At 37.7% G+C, this 14,864-nt stretch overlaps 1 protein-coding gene and 1 long non-coding RNA gene across 4 annotated transcripts in view; one reads left to right on the top strand and one right to left on the bottom strand.

Moving 5' to 3' along the window:
* LOC116573630 overlaps positions 1–14,864 on the top strand; it is a 51,329-nt gene that overhangs the window by 32,857 nt on the left and 3,608 nt on the right. For all 3 annotated transcript variants that reach the window (XR_004278898.1, XR_004278899.1, XR_004278897.1), the window contains 5 exons: positions 5,228–5,321; positions 9,058–9,232; positions 9,885–10,098; positions 11,843–11,996; positions 12,382–12,471. This is a non-coding gene — a long non-coding RNA (uncharacterized LOC116573630). The remainder of the gene's footprint in view (positions 1–5,227; positions 5,322–9,057; positions 9,233–9,884; positions 10,099–11,842; positions 11,997–12,381; positions 12,472–14,864) is intronic.
* The window catches only part of NHLRC2 (NHL repeat containing 2), a 53,059-nt gene continuing 43,120 nt past the window's right edge, over positions 4,926–14,864 (bottom strand). The window contains exons 9-11 of the mRNA XM_032313820.1: positions 13,465–13,674; positions 12,207–12,426; positions 4,926–9,217 (exon numbers count right to left, since the gene is read on the bottom strand). Coding sequence (XP_032169711.1) covers positions 8,961–9,217; positions 12,207–12,426; positions 13,465–13,674 — 687 coding nt within the window. The 3' untranslated portion in view covers positions 4,926–8,960. The remainder of the gene's footprint in view (positions 9,218–12,206; positions 12,427–13,464; positions 13,675–14,864) is intronic.

Here is a 14,864-nt window from a genome sequence, read left to right as displayed (position 1 = left end):
CTTCTTGTTGGATAACTGAGAGGGATTTGGCCAGAAAGACAGAAGTCCAGCAAAGAAACATGAACATAGTGGAAGTGACATTTGACTGAATGTACATGGAGCAAGAGCTGGCCTTGGGAATGCTGTTGCTGTTCAGTAGACTCGATGTACAGGGGCACTGATGGAGGGTGGTGACCTTGATGTCCATGAGGAGAGTGGCTGTGATGAGGATGAGGATGATGTCCCAGAGGAAGTGATGATGGAAAATTCTTCACATTAAGGAAACCAGGGGAGATGGAGCACAGCACTGAAAACATGGTTGAAAATGTTGGAAACTGATCCAAACCTAGGCAAAAGAGTTTTGCCTTTGAGAAAAATATTTGCTGCTAGAAATTTTATGATGCGAAAGAAGCAGGCACCTTTCAAATACTTTTGATGTTTTCTTATAAAGAAATGAAAGTTTTATTCTCAACATTTGTAATGGTTTAAACTACAGTGCGATACTTTCGCTTTATTTTTTCATTTTCCCATACTTTCATAATTCGGTGGAGGCCTTTATTTACCTGTTTCATTGTTACCCTTTTGGTTTATTTATTTACTCTTATCTCTCCTTTCAAGTACAATGCAAGTTCTAGAGCAAGGACCTTGTCTGATGCGTTCATCACGGGACCTAGAAGTGTAAGAGATGCTCAGTGAATAGCTGAACGATGGATCTGCATTTGCTTTAGTGATGCGAGCACCTTCTCTCGGCTTTTCCTTTATGAGCTGTATGCACACATTCTCTCTGCCTGTTTTCCAACAGGGGTATGTTTCATAGGATATATGATCTTCCGTTGACACACACAGTTGAGATATACATATATACACGTATATATAGTCGTAGGAGCTTGCAGTAAGATTAATTTTATGTCCAGTTTTATATTTTGCAATACCTTTTCATTTCTGTTCTCATTTGTTATACAGATGCTTAAAATTTTTATGTAGTCATACATATCAATCTTTCCCATTATTGCTTTTGGGTTTTAGGTCATACTTAGAAATGCCGTTCCCACCCCGACACTATATAGTCTTCATTTCTTCTGGCACTTGGTATTCGTAATTTCTATGTTGCCATTAATTCCTTTCAAGTTCTGTATATAGTGTTAAGTAGGGATCCTTTTTCTTGCCTTTAAAAAAATATATATTTATTTTGAGAGAGAGACAGCATGAGTCAGGGGAGGGGTAGAGGAACAAGGAAAGAATCTCAGGCAGACTTCCCGCTGAGTGCAGAGCCCAAAGCAGGGCTGAGATCATGACCTGAGCTGAAATCAAGAGCTGGATGCTTAACTGAGCCCCTCAGGCCTCCTTAGAGATCTTTTTTCTTTTCAAATGTTTCCAATATCATTTACTGAATAGAACACCTTTCCTAATTGCAGTTTTTATACTTAAGATTTTAATTACTGTAATTATGATTGCATGATTTTGATTATTTGCTTGCAGTTTTTTCTTTTAATTACATACTACACTCACTTCCCCAAAAGTTCAAATACTAAATTGTGACTTACAGATTTGTAAGCAGTAAATGGTATATTTAAAACAGAAAGCATATTAAAAACAGAAACATGGCTTTAGAGAGAAAATATTTAATCTATTTCACGGAAAAATGTGCAAAGTTTTAGAAAAGAGGCATTAGGCGTTAGTGTACAATATAAATACATTCTTTTATAATCACATGTATTACACTTTAGAGTTGGTAACGAAGGCTGGTGCACAAATTCATTCTAAATGATCTTCTGTTAACACATGCACTTGAAAAAGTCACTGAAATAGTCTTGAAATAAATGTAGAAATACAGTGTTGTAAAAAAAATACTAATCTGTCTGCGTGAAACACTTAAAAATGCAAACCACATTAATTTTTAGAATTAGAGCATGAATGGGAATACCAGTATATGGAATTATACATTGGATTTCCTTGCATTTTCTCTTTGGAGGAAAAATAAATGTAATCAAACCTTTGGAATGACAGATATGAAGTCAGCACAGCAGACAAACTCTATCCACATTTTTATCCACACAAAAGATGGGAGAGTCTGAGTCTCTAAAATTTGACAAATTTATGAAATGTTACAATTCAGGAGTGCATTCTACATATAGATCTCAAGCACACAGCAAACTTTGTCCATAAACCACATGTAAAGTAATGACAGCAAGGAAAACATTTCTAAGTTGGTTCTCAATGCATCCTAATAGAATTTCAAACCTTTAAAAAATATTAACCTAAATATTCCTAAAATATTTGCAAGGTATATTGCCAATTAGGGAGAAATTAATCTTTAAATCACACAGGGTACTGTTCTCTTCTGGAAACTGAGATATCATTAGGAATTCTAGAAAAAAAAAAAATACAGGGACGTCTGGGTGGCTCAGTGGGTTAAAGCCTCTGCCTTTGGCTCGGGTCCTGATCCCAGGGTCCTGGGATGGAGCCCCGCATTAGGCTCTCTGCTTGGTAGGGAGCCTGCTTCCTCCTCTCTGCCTCCCTCTCTGCCTACTTGTGATCTGTTAAATAAATAATAAATCTTCAAAAAAAAAAAAAAAAAGTAGCATAACAAAATCCTTCTGTTATTTGTGAAACCATAGCTCCTCACTGAAACTTCTACAGAAACTACTATTGTTTTTAAAGAAAGGGAAGCCTAAGGTGTGGAGAGGAAGTGGAAGTGTCTGTTTCACAGGTAAATGTGGATGATGAGCAGTATCACAGGTGTGCATGCATGAACAATAACATCTCGACTCCACACAAGCAAACACTTGTCAGTTTCGAATGGTATAAAGTAGCTTAAGCAGCCCTTCCCATTGGTGCTCGCAGCTTGACTGGAATTCTAATTCTAACAACAGAAGACTGTTAGATGGCAGAGTCCTGCTACATTTTCAGAAAGGAGCCTATTTTTACCCTTCATTACCATAATTTATCAACTGATGTTTCACCCTGCTAACTTTAGTATATATTTTTCCTGAGCACAGCACGGTAGATGAAGAATCAGAAAAAGACCACTTAGATTGGGCACATTCAAATCTGAAGGCTGATTTTTTTTTATTCCTAGTTCTCAGCAGTATGAAGTCTCATTTCACTGTATTTCAAATCTTAGTATATAACCAAGTATATTAAAACCAGAGGCAATAAATTGTCATTGATAGTCTCAAGTTTTCAACACTGACTTTGCTTCGCTCTGTTACTGAGAAACACCAGCTCTGTCTGTTGCTACTAAAAGGGGAAGCAATTCCTACCATGCCCAGACAGACAGTCACAAAAAGGCCTGGGATATGCTTGGTTAGTGTTTTTTAGGATGTGGTTGCTGGTACAGGCAGGGAGGCCCATTTGGAAATACCTGTAACTCTTTCCTTTAGGTTGGGGGCTCTCAACACAACTAAATACCCCTCGGTATTTGAGAGTGACATGCCTCGAAGAGGGACACACAGGACAGTGGAGAACTCTAGGCAAACACTCCACAGCCAGGATGTAGGTTTCTCATTTTCCAGCTCTAACCTTTGAAAATAATTAAACCAAATCAGCACATGAAGAAATGGAAGGGCTGCAATCAGCAAAGCTGCCTGGTCCACTGTACCCAGGACCTCTGTCGTCAGACGGGCTGCTGGGAGGCCAGAAGCGGCCAGGGGAACCTGCAGGTCTGATGGAGAAGGGCCAAAGTTTGCTGGTCATGGAGCACACGCAGGTAGATCAGTAAGCCCCAGCTGTAATGCTGTTCTTTAGTTAATCCTATGGCAAGGAAGTGGGGAAAATGGGCTTTTAATTACTCAGGATCAAATAGTGATTTTGGTTAGTGTGAATTCATTTAAATAAATCATGTATGTGCGCCAGGAGAAAGAGGAAGAAATCTTGGTGATTAATAGTGAGTTCTACTTCTAACGTATGACACAGTAATGACTTTTTAAGTTGTACAAATCCTTATGGGTTTCAAGAATGGGATTTTATAAAAATTAACAAATTTTAATAATTAACAGACTATCTATTGAAAAGATGTTTATAATCACGTTCCTGGATGATCGTGAATCCCAGTGGTATGGGAAATTTTACTTCCTTCCCTGCAGTGCCTACAGTAGAATAGGCTGGCCTGGTGCAAACGTTGCTGTAACAGAATCACGTATATTTGAGTCACTGGGGTGGAGGGTGAGAGTGGTGGCGGGTCTCATACCAAACATCCTTCACGTAGGAAGGAAGCATACAACTTTAGGGGCTCTCCGTGTGTTACAGGCTGGCCAAATGTTATGCTTCTAACTCGTTTCGGTTATTAAAAACAGAATTTTCTTTAATATGAAGATGGTTAGGGTCTGAGACAACTCTGTGCTAAGAATTGTTATCCTTTATGACAAGGTCTTATAATTACTTTTTGAAGACCAATTAAAATAGCACTGTTGGAACTTTAAAACTGAAAAATCTACTTAATTCTTTAATACTTCCGTCTGCCAAGAAAAATTCTGGATAATATCCGAATTTAAGAAAGAACGGTACATAAAATCTTTTGGGAAACAGAAGTATACAGACTGTTCCAAGCCAGGAAGGATAAGAGTGTATAATGAAAAGTCCAACGAGCTAACAGAGTTTAATGGATTTGATTTAAATTTCAAAAACAATCATCACTAGGACTTTCTGGATTCTTTGGATTAATTACTCTTTACTATATATAGCTTTGAAAGATTTAGGTCTAAAAAAACCCCCACTTTTCAGAGGCAGTGTAGCCCGGAGGGGGAGCAGACTCATCCCGGCCCCGCCACTTCCTACATGCAGGATCTCCAACCTACCGAACTGCTCAGAACTTTGTTTCAGTTTCGTCATCAGGGAGATAAGCAAAAACAGTCTCTGTCTCTCAGAAGGCTGTTGTAAGGGTTAAATGAGTTGATGCATTAAAAACACTTAGAAAAGTGCCAGGCACATAGTAAGCACTCAATAAATTCAGCTGTCTGTACTACTTTATTTACATAATGCAGAGGCTGAAGAAAGAATGCACAGGAGTACTCTTAATTCTGCAGTTTTTCACTCTCCATCTAGGAACAGAGGTAGGAATTAGGAGGCCTGTTTTCAGAGAAGATGTACATCACTCACTATTCACCTTTTAGTCACTCCAAGCAACTGGCCGAGCAGCAGCCCGAGCCAGGCCCGGTCCAGCATCAGCACTACTCTGAGAACTTGAGTTCCGTCACCGGCGTTTTCACATCTGTAAAGTGGACGTAACATCTCCTTGCCTGATTCATAGGTTACTTTGAAGCTCAAGTGAGGCAAAAATGCAGGAAGGCACTTTGAAGACTTTGTAAAGCACCATCAGAGCATGTTACAGGAATGGCTGCAGGGTGAGTATGTCCGGACCCTCTCAAAGGAAGTTTATGACTCCTAGTTCTGGGTCTAGTTAAGAAACTTTTCATAAAACTGTAGGTTTGTTTCTAACTATAACATCATTTATAAAATCGTAATATATTTTATTACAAACAGTTTCTCTTCTTGAACCCCAGCTCTACTGAGATTAGTAACATATCAAATAGTTGGTTGAGAAATATTTTCCTTTAGAAATTTCAGTTGCAAAGAAAATGTCAAACTATGTGTTTATGCTCATAAATTAATATCATATTAACTAAGCAAATAACTGGCAGTTCCATTAATTACTAAATGCTTTACGCACACTGTTTCACTGAATCCTTACAGTGACCCGATAAAACAGGTAGAACAGCCCCATTGTATAGGGTTAGAATCCTAGAGCCTGCAAAGCACGTGCTCTCATCCACTCTACTACATTACACTATACAAGCACCAGAAGAAAAAGTCATGATCATTTCTCTCTTTGTCAAATCACGTAATTAAGAGAGCCAACAGAACGAAGGGCTCCAGACTACGTTTTGATCCGTGGTAATAAAGATGACTTTAGAAAAGTTACATTAGCACTTATAATTCAGTTCATTTTAAATCTTTAAAAAAATGCTTCCAATTTTTTTTTCTTTCTGGAAATAACACATTGTTCACTGAAAAAAGAATACAGACAAGTAGAATTAAAATATTCATAATTTCATTATTCAGGAGACCCACTGTTGACACAGTTCCTCTTCATGTATTTTTATGCAACTGTGAACTATGGAATTTATTTTTTGGTAATTGTTCTTAAACATGATGCCAAATACAACGGTCAGACTGAAGTCTTTTTAATTGGCAGATATGCTAAACTAACAGTAAATTTTGTGCAGGCAGAAAATTATTTCTGATATGTATTTTCAACATTTTCCTACATGGAAAAACAAGCAGAGAGTAAGTTATTTGGTGATATTAACTCAAAACTACACTGCCCAGGAGAGAAACTTAGATGGAAATTCTTGACTTGATCTTTGTTTTCTATGTATGTGTACACAGATACACATACATGACATATATTCGTCCACACATGCGAAACGTTTCTGCTGGGTTAATATTATAGCTTTCTGCGGGCCCAATAATACTAGGACTATAGTATTAGAACGGTCAAGGAGAAAACTGTTCTGTAGTCACTGAACTTGACTGAAGTTAGACTTATGGATGATTAAACTGTTAAGTTTTTCCTTGTAAATTGGTCAAATATTTGCTTGAGGCAGCATATTTAAGATAAACAAAATTCTTTTCAGGGACCATACTAATCCTGAGTATAAATTCAGGGAAAAAAAGTTCTACCACTTGTGAAATGGTATCATAAGGAGTAGTGGAAAAAATTGTGACAAAGCAGCACAATAATTTAGGGCAAAGATTCTAGGTATGATGTCGAAGTGTGTGTGATGCCCCATTACTGATACTTTTTGATTAAGGTGACTTAAACGAAAACCTTACTCTTTCTAAACTATCACTGGCCATTAATTTATACAAGAAAGAGAAGCAGAAGTTAAAAAAAAATATGGAAGTCCTTATAGAAAACAGAAGACAGACAGGGATCAAGTTTTTTAAAAATAAACTTTCTAGTGCTTCCTCTTATGTAAGAGGTTTATATTAGTCATAAGTTCTAGGAACCTATTTATACTGCTCTAGTAGGATTTACAGAAAATCATACTAAATCCATATAAATAATATTTTTAATGTAAGAAACGTGCAGACTGGTAACTGGGTAAGAATAAGAATGTTCAATAAACTATACTTTGAAAGAAGAGTATAAGCCTACTAACTGAAAACTGTCTAGACAAAAGGAGTATTAAAAGATTCTGAGAAACATGTAATACAGAACTATATGTGTGCTTGTGTATTATACTGAAAAATTAATCATCAGGTATTTCTGAGTTAGGTTAAAACTGCATATACTTCTTTCTCAGGGAGTGAAGTATTCTCATCATATCCAACTGGAAGAAGTATTATGTTTCAAATGAGATTAAAACATGACTTCGTCCTATTCTCTATAAAAGAGAGTATTAATGTTAGACACTGCTTTATTACAGAATGTTTTTTCACAGAAAGAAAAGGTTTGTGAGGTAATTATATATAATTTTAAACAAGATTCTTCTTAAGTGTATATTTCTACATCTCTTTAAAAGTAGCATTAGCAGGTTACAAACTGAACCCAAGTCAGGACTACACACTTCCTTACTTCAGAGGTTTAGGTAACCTGTGGGAATAAAGCTGATATGCTCAAAACTCTATTTCAAGAAGAAAAATGGGCAGGTGATGCACTTCCAATCTGCTTTTGAAGCGCGAAAGGCATATGATGCCATCTTGTCTACAGATATTTATTGGATAAATAAATACAGTCTACCTGACGTTTAAAAAATCCTATAAGCTGATTAAATCACAAACATACTGAATCAATTACAGTAAAACAAAGAATAGGCTTTTAAAGAGCTATAATCAGAAATGATGATAATAAAAACACGTTCAGTATCTTCTAGTGACAATTTCTTTTTGGATTAAAAATAACCCCAGTGTCAGTAAATGCCCTCTATGTTTCAGCCCTAATATTTTAAAAAGAGTAATAAATATATATACATATTAATAGCATGAAAGTGCTTCACACTAGAATTTTCTTCGAAGGCTTAAAACTGATTTTTAAAAACATCACAATAAATGATAATTTACGTTCTGAATATAGGAACCAAAAAACACAAACCCCAACCAATCTGCATATTTTAATGCTTATAACATTTATACTCCTTTACTCAGATGCAACTGTCCCAATTTATTCTTTATCATAAACAGTATCACAGACAGTAATATGTCCCCAAGTCCCTCTCTCCGTGGAGGGTGCGGTATCTCTGGGGACCCATTCATCACTGGGTAAAACTGTATTCCTTCAGAAAAAGTTAAAGGAGTCTGTACATCCTTTGACATACTTTTTCCGAATAGAGTTATAAGGCATTAATAATGATATGTTAAAATAACAAATAATTTATAATAAAAATAGAAACTCTTTTAAATCACTTTCAACCAAGAGAATCCCAGAAGAGGACAAGGAACATATTTACCACCCAGTTACTCTTTAAGTTTCTACTGTGATGTAAAGACTTTTTTTTGGCTTAAAACAGACCTTAGGCTTTGAATAGCAAGTGTCTTGATACCAACATGTGGACTGGATCCTAGGTTCTGTTTAAAGTTACTGTGAAATTTATATATTCAAATGTGCTCTTTGCTAGTAAAGGTAGAAAAAGTTAGTTAAAATATTTGGTTTCATTATTATTAACAGTATTCACTGCAAATCAGTTTCATGATAATATTCTAGACTACAGTGTGGATTAAAGTTTTGTGCCAAATAGCAGCAGAGATTACTAAATCATGGTTCAAATGATGGTCAGTGATTTAGCTGGTATACAGCCAGAATGAAGGAATTTGTTTATAATAGATAAGTAAGTATGGAGCATAGCTTTAATATCAGTCGCTAGAACTGAGCAGTGGGTTTCTTGGTATCCAGAGGCAGAAATAAAGCTGCTTTTCCTAAGTCAGAGCGATGACGAGGACAGAGGATAACGGCCATGGTGACCGTGTAGCTAAGTGGCTTGTTAAAATCCATACTTGAGCTCTACTGGAGCGATGCCCCCTTGGTGTGCACTGCTTATTTGTAAAGGCTGACTGAACAAAATCCCCTTCATCATACAGGCACTGCTGTCTGCACTACAGTAATAAAGGAACACTCGGATAGATATCACCGCTTCCAGTGATAAGCAATCTCCAGGAATCTGCAGCGAGATCGCTGGTTGACTGGAAATGCTCTCTATTTCTCCAGAGGGTATCTGTCCTTGAAGAAGCCACTCATTGCCTAGAAAATAAAAAGGTAAATTACTAACTGTATAAGAAGACAAGGTAATTTGACAAAACTTATGAAGACTAAATTCATTCAACCAACAGATATTTAATGAAAGCCTCTAAGAGCCAGGCATTATGCTCTGTGTGAAGGACAGAGATGGGATATAATGACCACCCAGAAGTTCCCAGGCTAATAATCTGGATATCAAATTACTAAAATTCTTCCTTTCAACACTGTAAATTGCAAATTTCTACTGGAACCAATCTGAATAATGCAAATATGCCTATAGATCCTTAATCCTTGAAGTTAAAAAATGAAAACTACTAAGTTCTAGAAGGCCATTTTTATCAGATAAAGTGTTTAGGAAGAGCATATGACAACTACAAAATAACCTAAGGTATACCAATGTATGTACAACTCTGTGGTGACTTTCAAAGTCAAGATCATGATGAATTATTAAATATCCAAAGGTAAAAACCAAGAAATACATTTTTAGAAACAAGTAACACTGTATATATTATTCAGATGGGCTCAATAATGTAAACACAAGATTCTGTCTACCTCATTTTAATACCTAACTCTTCTTAGATTTAAATACATACATTATAACACAGGTCTAGTAAACCACTAAAAATCTTCAAGCTTCTAGTATCAGAATTTTAAACATGTCTTTATTCAGGCAGTGCCTCTCAGAAAGGACGTCGGTGTCGTACTGAGGAAGGCCAAGTTTACATGGACTTTCGGCTTAAAGAGGGGTTAGAAATCAAGAGCCCGCATCTGGAAAACACAAGAACATGCTTTCCTGCCATCTTAAAGAGAAGAGGCAGAGCACAGTCTCATGACTTCTCAACGACTTGGGTCATTAGTACAAACACTGGACCGCCTACTGAGTGGTAATGAAATTCTACGTCTACTTTTTAGCTTTTTTCTTTCTTTTCACCTCAGCATGGGCCAACAGACTCAGAACACCTGCTTCTATTAGGCCTCTCCATCTCCCTTCCAGTACTGCTTCTAGTTCTCTCTTGGTTGAAAAATCAAATTTAAGAAAAATATGTCAGGTTGGAGAAGGAGAAAGTAAAAGGTGAAAATCTAAAGAGTTAATAAGTAAAGAGCTTTTAAACCATTATTTAAAAATTCTCTTTAAAATTCTTTGGCCTCCTTTGCTTTCTTGGGAGAATATGTTTTATTTCATGGTTGGCTTTGCTAGATAGCAGAATAGCGGGGAACTTTTTATATTTTAAATCAAAACAGGAAAACAACTGTGCTATTTTAATGCCCAATTCTAGAAATAAACGCAAAGTCTTTTTAGATATTTTTCAGATATATCACATGTGGGATTTGTGAATTTATAATATGCCAGTGGTGCTTTTATAAATGCCTTTTTTGAAGGGGGGAGCTTAAAATCTTCACATGTGCTGACACCTTTAAGATTATATAGACCAAAATTCAGTTAGAGATGTTTTACGTTCTCTAAATAATTGGCCAAGAAGAAAAACCTTCCTTTAATCACAAATGTACGAATGTACGCTATAAAATAATTTTCAAAAACCTTAAATTTTTAGGACTCTTGTCTGAAAACTTATTTGCCCACGTACAATGAAAATGGAACCACTATTTTGGACTAGGATAAAATAGGAATTTTCTCTACAGACTACTTCACCTTAATACTACCCGTATTTTGTATTCCAGTGGCTCATTATTAATCTGTGTTCATCTGACAATATCATATTTTAAAAATCAACCCACTGCTCTTTAGTTAGTCTCGGAGACGGGAAATTAACAGTGATCCCAATCGACGCAAGTGCTTGCCGACTAACAGACACGGCACAACAGTTAAGCCAACAGTCGAGAACTGAGGAATGGCCCGGGTTTGAGGACTCCCCTGTCCCAGTCCCTGTCCATGGAGCTGGCTCTGAACCTCTCCCTCCTTCTCACCTGCAGAGCTCAGCCCTCTCTACCTCGTGGTGGGCGGGGTGGTTCCCAGGGCTCAGTCAGGCACCCCAGAGCCGGCCTCCCCACTCTGACCCAGCAGTTGCTCCTGGCTACACCACTGAGATCTCTCTGTTCTCGGTGTGGATGCCCAGTGGGTAGCTGCATGAGCGCAGCTGCGGCCCTGAGAAAGTAGCAAGGTAGGAAGGCACAGAGCCTGGGACTGGGAAGGCACGAGAGAAGTGTGTGAGAGGGTAGGAGGGGGGAGGCGGGAGGAAATGCAAGACTGAGAACATGTGAAAGAGCGTGGGAGACCGGGCCAGAGGAAGGTCATTAGAGACAAGGAGTCAGCCCTTAGTTCTGACTGCTAGGAGTTTACAGTAGTTGTTCACTCTATTAGAGGGGCTGGGAAGCACTGCCAGCAGGCCAGCGGCAGGCTGAGTCCTTAAACAATTGAGATCACACAGTGATTCAAATACACATTCAAATCTTTACACAATTTATAGTCACTGAATACTTTGAGAATAGACTCAAACAGGAAGTGCTCTTAGCTTAAATGACTACAAAGTAGTGAGTAAGGACAAAGGCTCTGCCTGCATTCCGATCAGAGTGATTCATCCGTATTCAATTACATACCCTTCAACAATGTTTTAGTCTACTTGGATGGCATACTTTTAAGACACGGTCTGGGCATCCGTTTTCTTATAGCAAGCAAGTAATGGGGCTCGAGTTCTACCTCTGGCATCTCTAAAGAAGAAAATGTAGCTTCAGGCTTAACGTAAATCAAGTCCTTTTGAAATGAAGCAAGCACCAGCTGAAAGCACTGAAGCACTGGACAGACGCAGACGTGGGAGAGTAAAAGGTAACAGTAAAACCACCAAAAAGCTGAATCGGGAAAAGCCCAAATCAAGTTACTTCAGTTAAAAGAGAGTATTTTTAAAAATATCCTACTCAAAGGGAAAATCAATTTCCTTCTTTAGAATGGACTCCGAGATTTAGATCACTACACCACTGGGAGGCAGACGGGAAAGTACAATTTGATACTGGAATGTCTGCAGGATTCATCTTGTACCTTCAGCGGCTAGGAACCAGCAACTGGGCACGCCCTCCGTCAGCTTCGTTCCTGATGGGAGCTCTAATCTTAGCTTGAACTGCAGGGTCTGGCCTGGAGACGCAGCCACCGGAGACAGTCTAATGTTTGGAGCAGATTTAGGTAGTTTGGGTAATGTTTTCTGTTTCTCTCCTAGGAACGGGCCATCTACCACAGCGTTGTCAGGTCTGAAGACTGGGAGCTAGGAAGTAAGAAGATCTGTTACTTCAAGCACAAGTACATTATAGTAAGCGTAAAGAGCTTATTTTTGAACCACAGTTGAAAAATGAGATTCTGTGTCAATGAAACTTAACCCCCATTCTAGTCTGAATGAGAAGAGTGCTTATTTAGACGTCCTCATGGTTATTTTATAGGTTCAGAAACATATTTCATCCTGTCTATAAGATTACCAATACTAATGAGACAGAGCTAAGTTCATTGTCCAGTATGTTTATAGATGGTAGGAAATTAAAGTAAAAGTTTATCATTTAAACGCAGTGGATATAATTCCACTTTACAACTTTTCACTGCTGATTATAAGATGATCTATGTCAGGAGAAAACAACACTTATATTATGATGGCATAATATTTTGTATTATGTACTGTATTCTGTATTTTTATTTTAAAATATATTTTGGGAATTCCTGGAATTTTAGGGAAAAAGCTCCCCCTCCCCCAGCCAACTGTGATATATCAAGAGGTAGCTTGAAAATTTTTGGAGACTATATCCTAATCTTTAAAAATTGACTAGAACTCTGTTTAGTAAGGTTTTTTCCAATCTTATTTTCAATGTGTTGAGAAGTGTGGCTCCTAGAGTTTCCTTTGGGAAGTTATCTGATAAGAGATTAATGTGTGATCTTTGTTTCCTATGGTGAATCCAAGAATCCTTAAACACACACACACACACACACACACAGAACTGGACAACCCAACCCATGTAATGTGTATGTTCTGTGGTTCAGTGTGTATATGTCTATACATTTTTTTAAAGACATTTAAACATAGATGAAAGTTCCAATTCTCTCCAACTTCCAGTATCTTAAACACTCTTGTCACAAATGGAATTTTTAACTTACCAAGAACTGAGCATCTCGGAAGGAGGCATTCACTCACTACTCTACCTACATGTTTCACGTCTAACCTGGAGATAGTCTGACCAGAAGTGTCTCCTTCTGTGCTGTGAGGACTTCAGTATCATTCTTAAAATGATACTCTTTAACTTATACTTTGATTGCTTACCACAGAAATTGTTTTTGTTTCTAAATCCATCACTTTAATTTGATGATTATTGGTGTCTGCTACATATAATAACTGGTCATTCTCTCCAATACACAAGCCTCCTGGTTCATTAAAAGTTGACTCCGTAAAGCTCGAAGTGGTAACATTACTAGCGTCTCCAGTTCCTGCTAATGTTGAGCAGTTTTTTGTTTTTGGATCCACAACTTTAATCTAAAAAGAAAGAACAATGCAGTATATATCTGAAGGTCAATTTCATGTTCATAGTATAGAAAAGTGTCCTGAAAAGCAAACCAGAGAATTTGACTGCTATTAGCATTGTTACTAAATCTGAGAAAAAGAATAGGCATTTCCAGGGCACCTGAATGGCTCAGTCAGTTAAGTGTCTGGCTTTTTTTTTTTTTTTTTTTTTTAAGATTTTATTTATTTATTTGACAGGCAGAGATCACAAGTAGGCAGAGAGGCAGGCAGAGAGAGGTGGAAGCAGACTCCCCGCTGAGCAGAGAGCCCGATACTCCACACGCCTGGCTCTTGATTCGGCTCCGTGCCCAGCAGGGGTCTACTTGAGATTTTCTGCCTCTGCCTCGCCCTTGTTCTCGTCCCCACACTCACGCAGGTGCTCTCTCTCAGATCAATCAACCAATCTTAAAAGAAAAAAATAGGCATTTCCCTATTTTCTTGAAAAGTCAAATATTCAAATTACAGACTCAGGGGAAACACTCCATTTTGAGAGCTAAAAGCTCCGTAAAACACCCAGTTACATCTTATCTTTCAGCAGCAATCTTTGATGAAATTATCTCTGGAATCAAATTTTTTTAAATGCTATGCTTTTTCTTCACAATGAGACGCAGTTGAACAGACTTTCTTCTTTCTCATGAACATCTAACACGGGTTGAGAATTGACCGCCTATGTTAAACCTAATGATTTCCAATTGTGCCTCAATTATGTTAATTTATGGTGTCATCACAAGGTATTAACATTTTCCACTCATTTTTATAGAAAAGAAAAATGCAATAAAAATGGCAACAGTTGAATAATTCGTGCAACAGAGACAAAAATGGAAATGCTGCTGAAAATGGAATTATTTGCTAGCAGGCAGTGCAACTATGCAACAGCTCAAAAACGTTCCTTTGCTAGTTGACATATTAATTTCCCTGCCACCTGCTGCCTTCTTATTTACCCTGTCACTAGGCAGCTTTGATGGATCGCAATTCACGATTTTTTGCTGTAGTCATGGGGGATTTATTTAGTCCCTTCCCCAGCTCCAAGTGCCATCATATCCTCTTTGCAAAGAAAGGACTAAGAAAAGAACAGCAAAGGCTTGTACATAGTTGTCAAAGACTGTTACTCCTCTCTATTTTAAAGTGGCAGTTGGAGGAGGCTCACAAAGCTTTCAGCTTTT

The sequence above is a fragment of the Mustela erminea genome, chromosome 14 (assembly GCF_009829155.1).
Source record: "Mustela erminea isolate mMusErm1 chromosome 14, mMusErm1.Pri, whole genome shotgun sequence".
NCBI classification, from domain to species: Eukaryota; Metazoa; Chordata; class Mammalia; order Carnivora; family Mustelidae; genus Mustela; species Mustela erminea.
The sequence above is the reverse complement of the archived record's forward strand: the minus strand, read 5'-3'. Positions and strand labels throughout refer to the sequence as shown.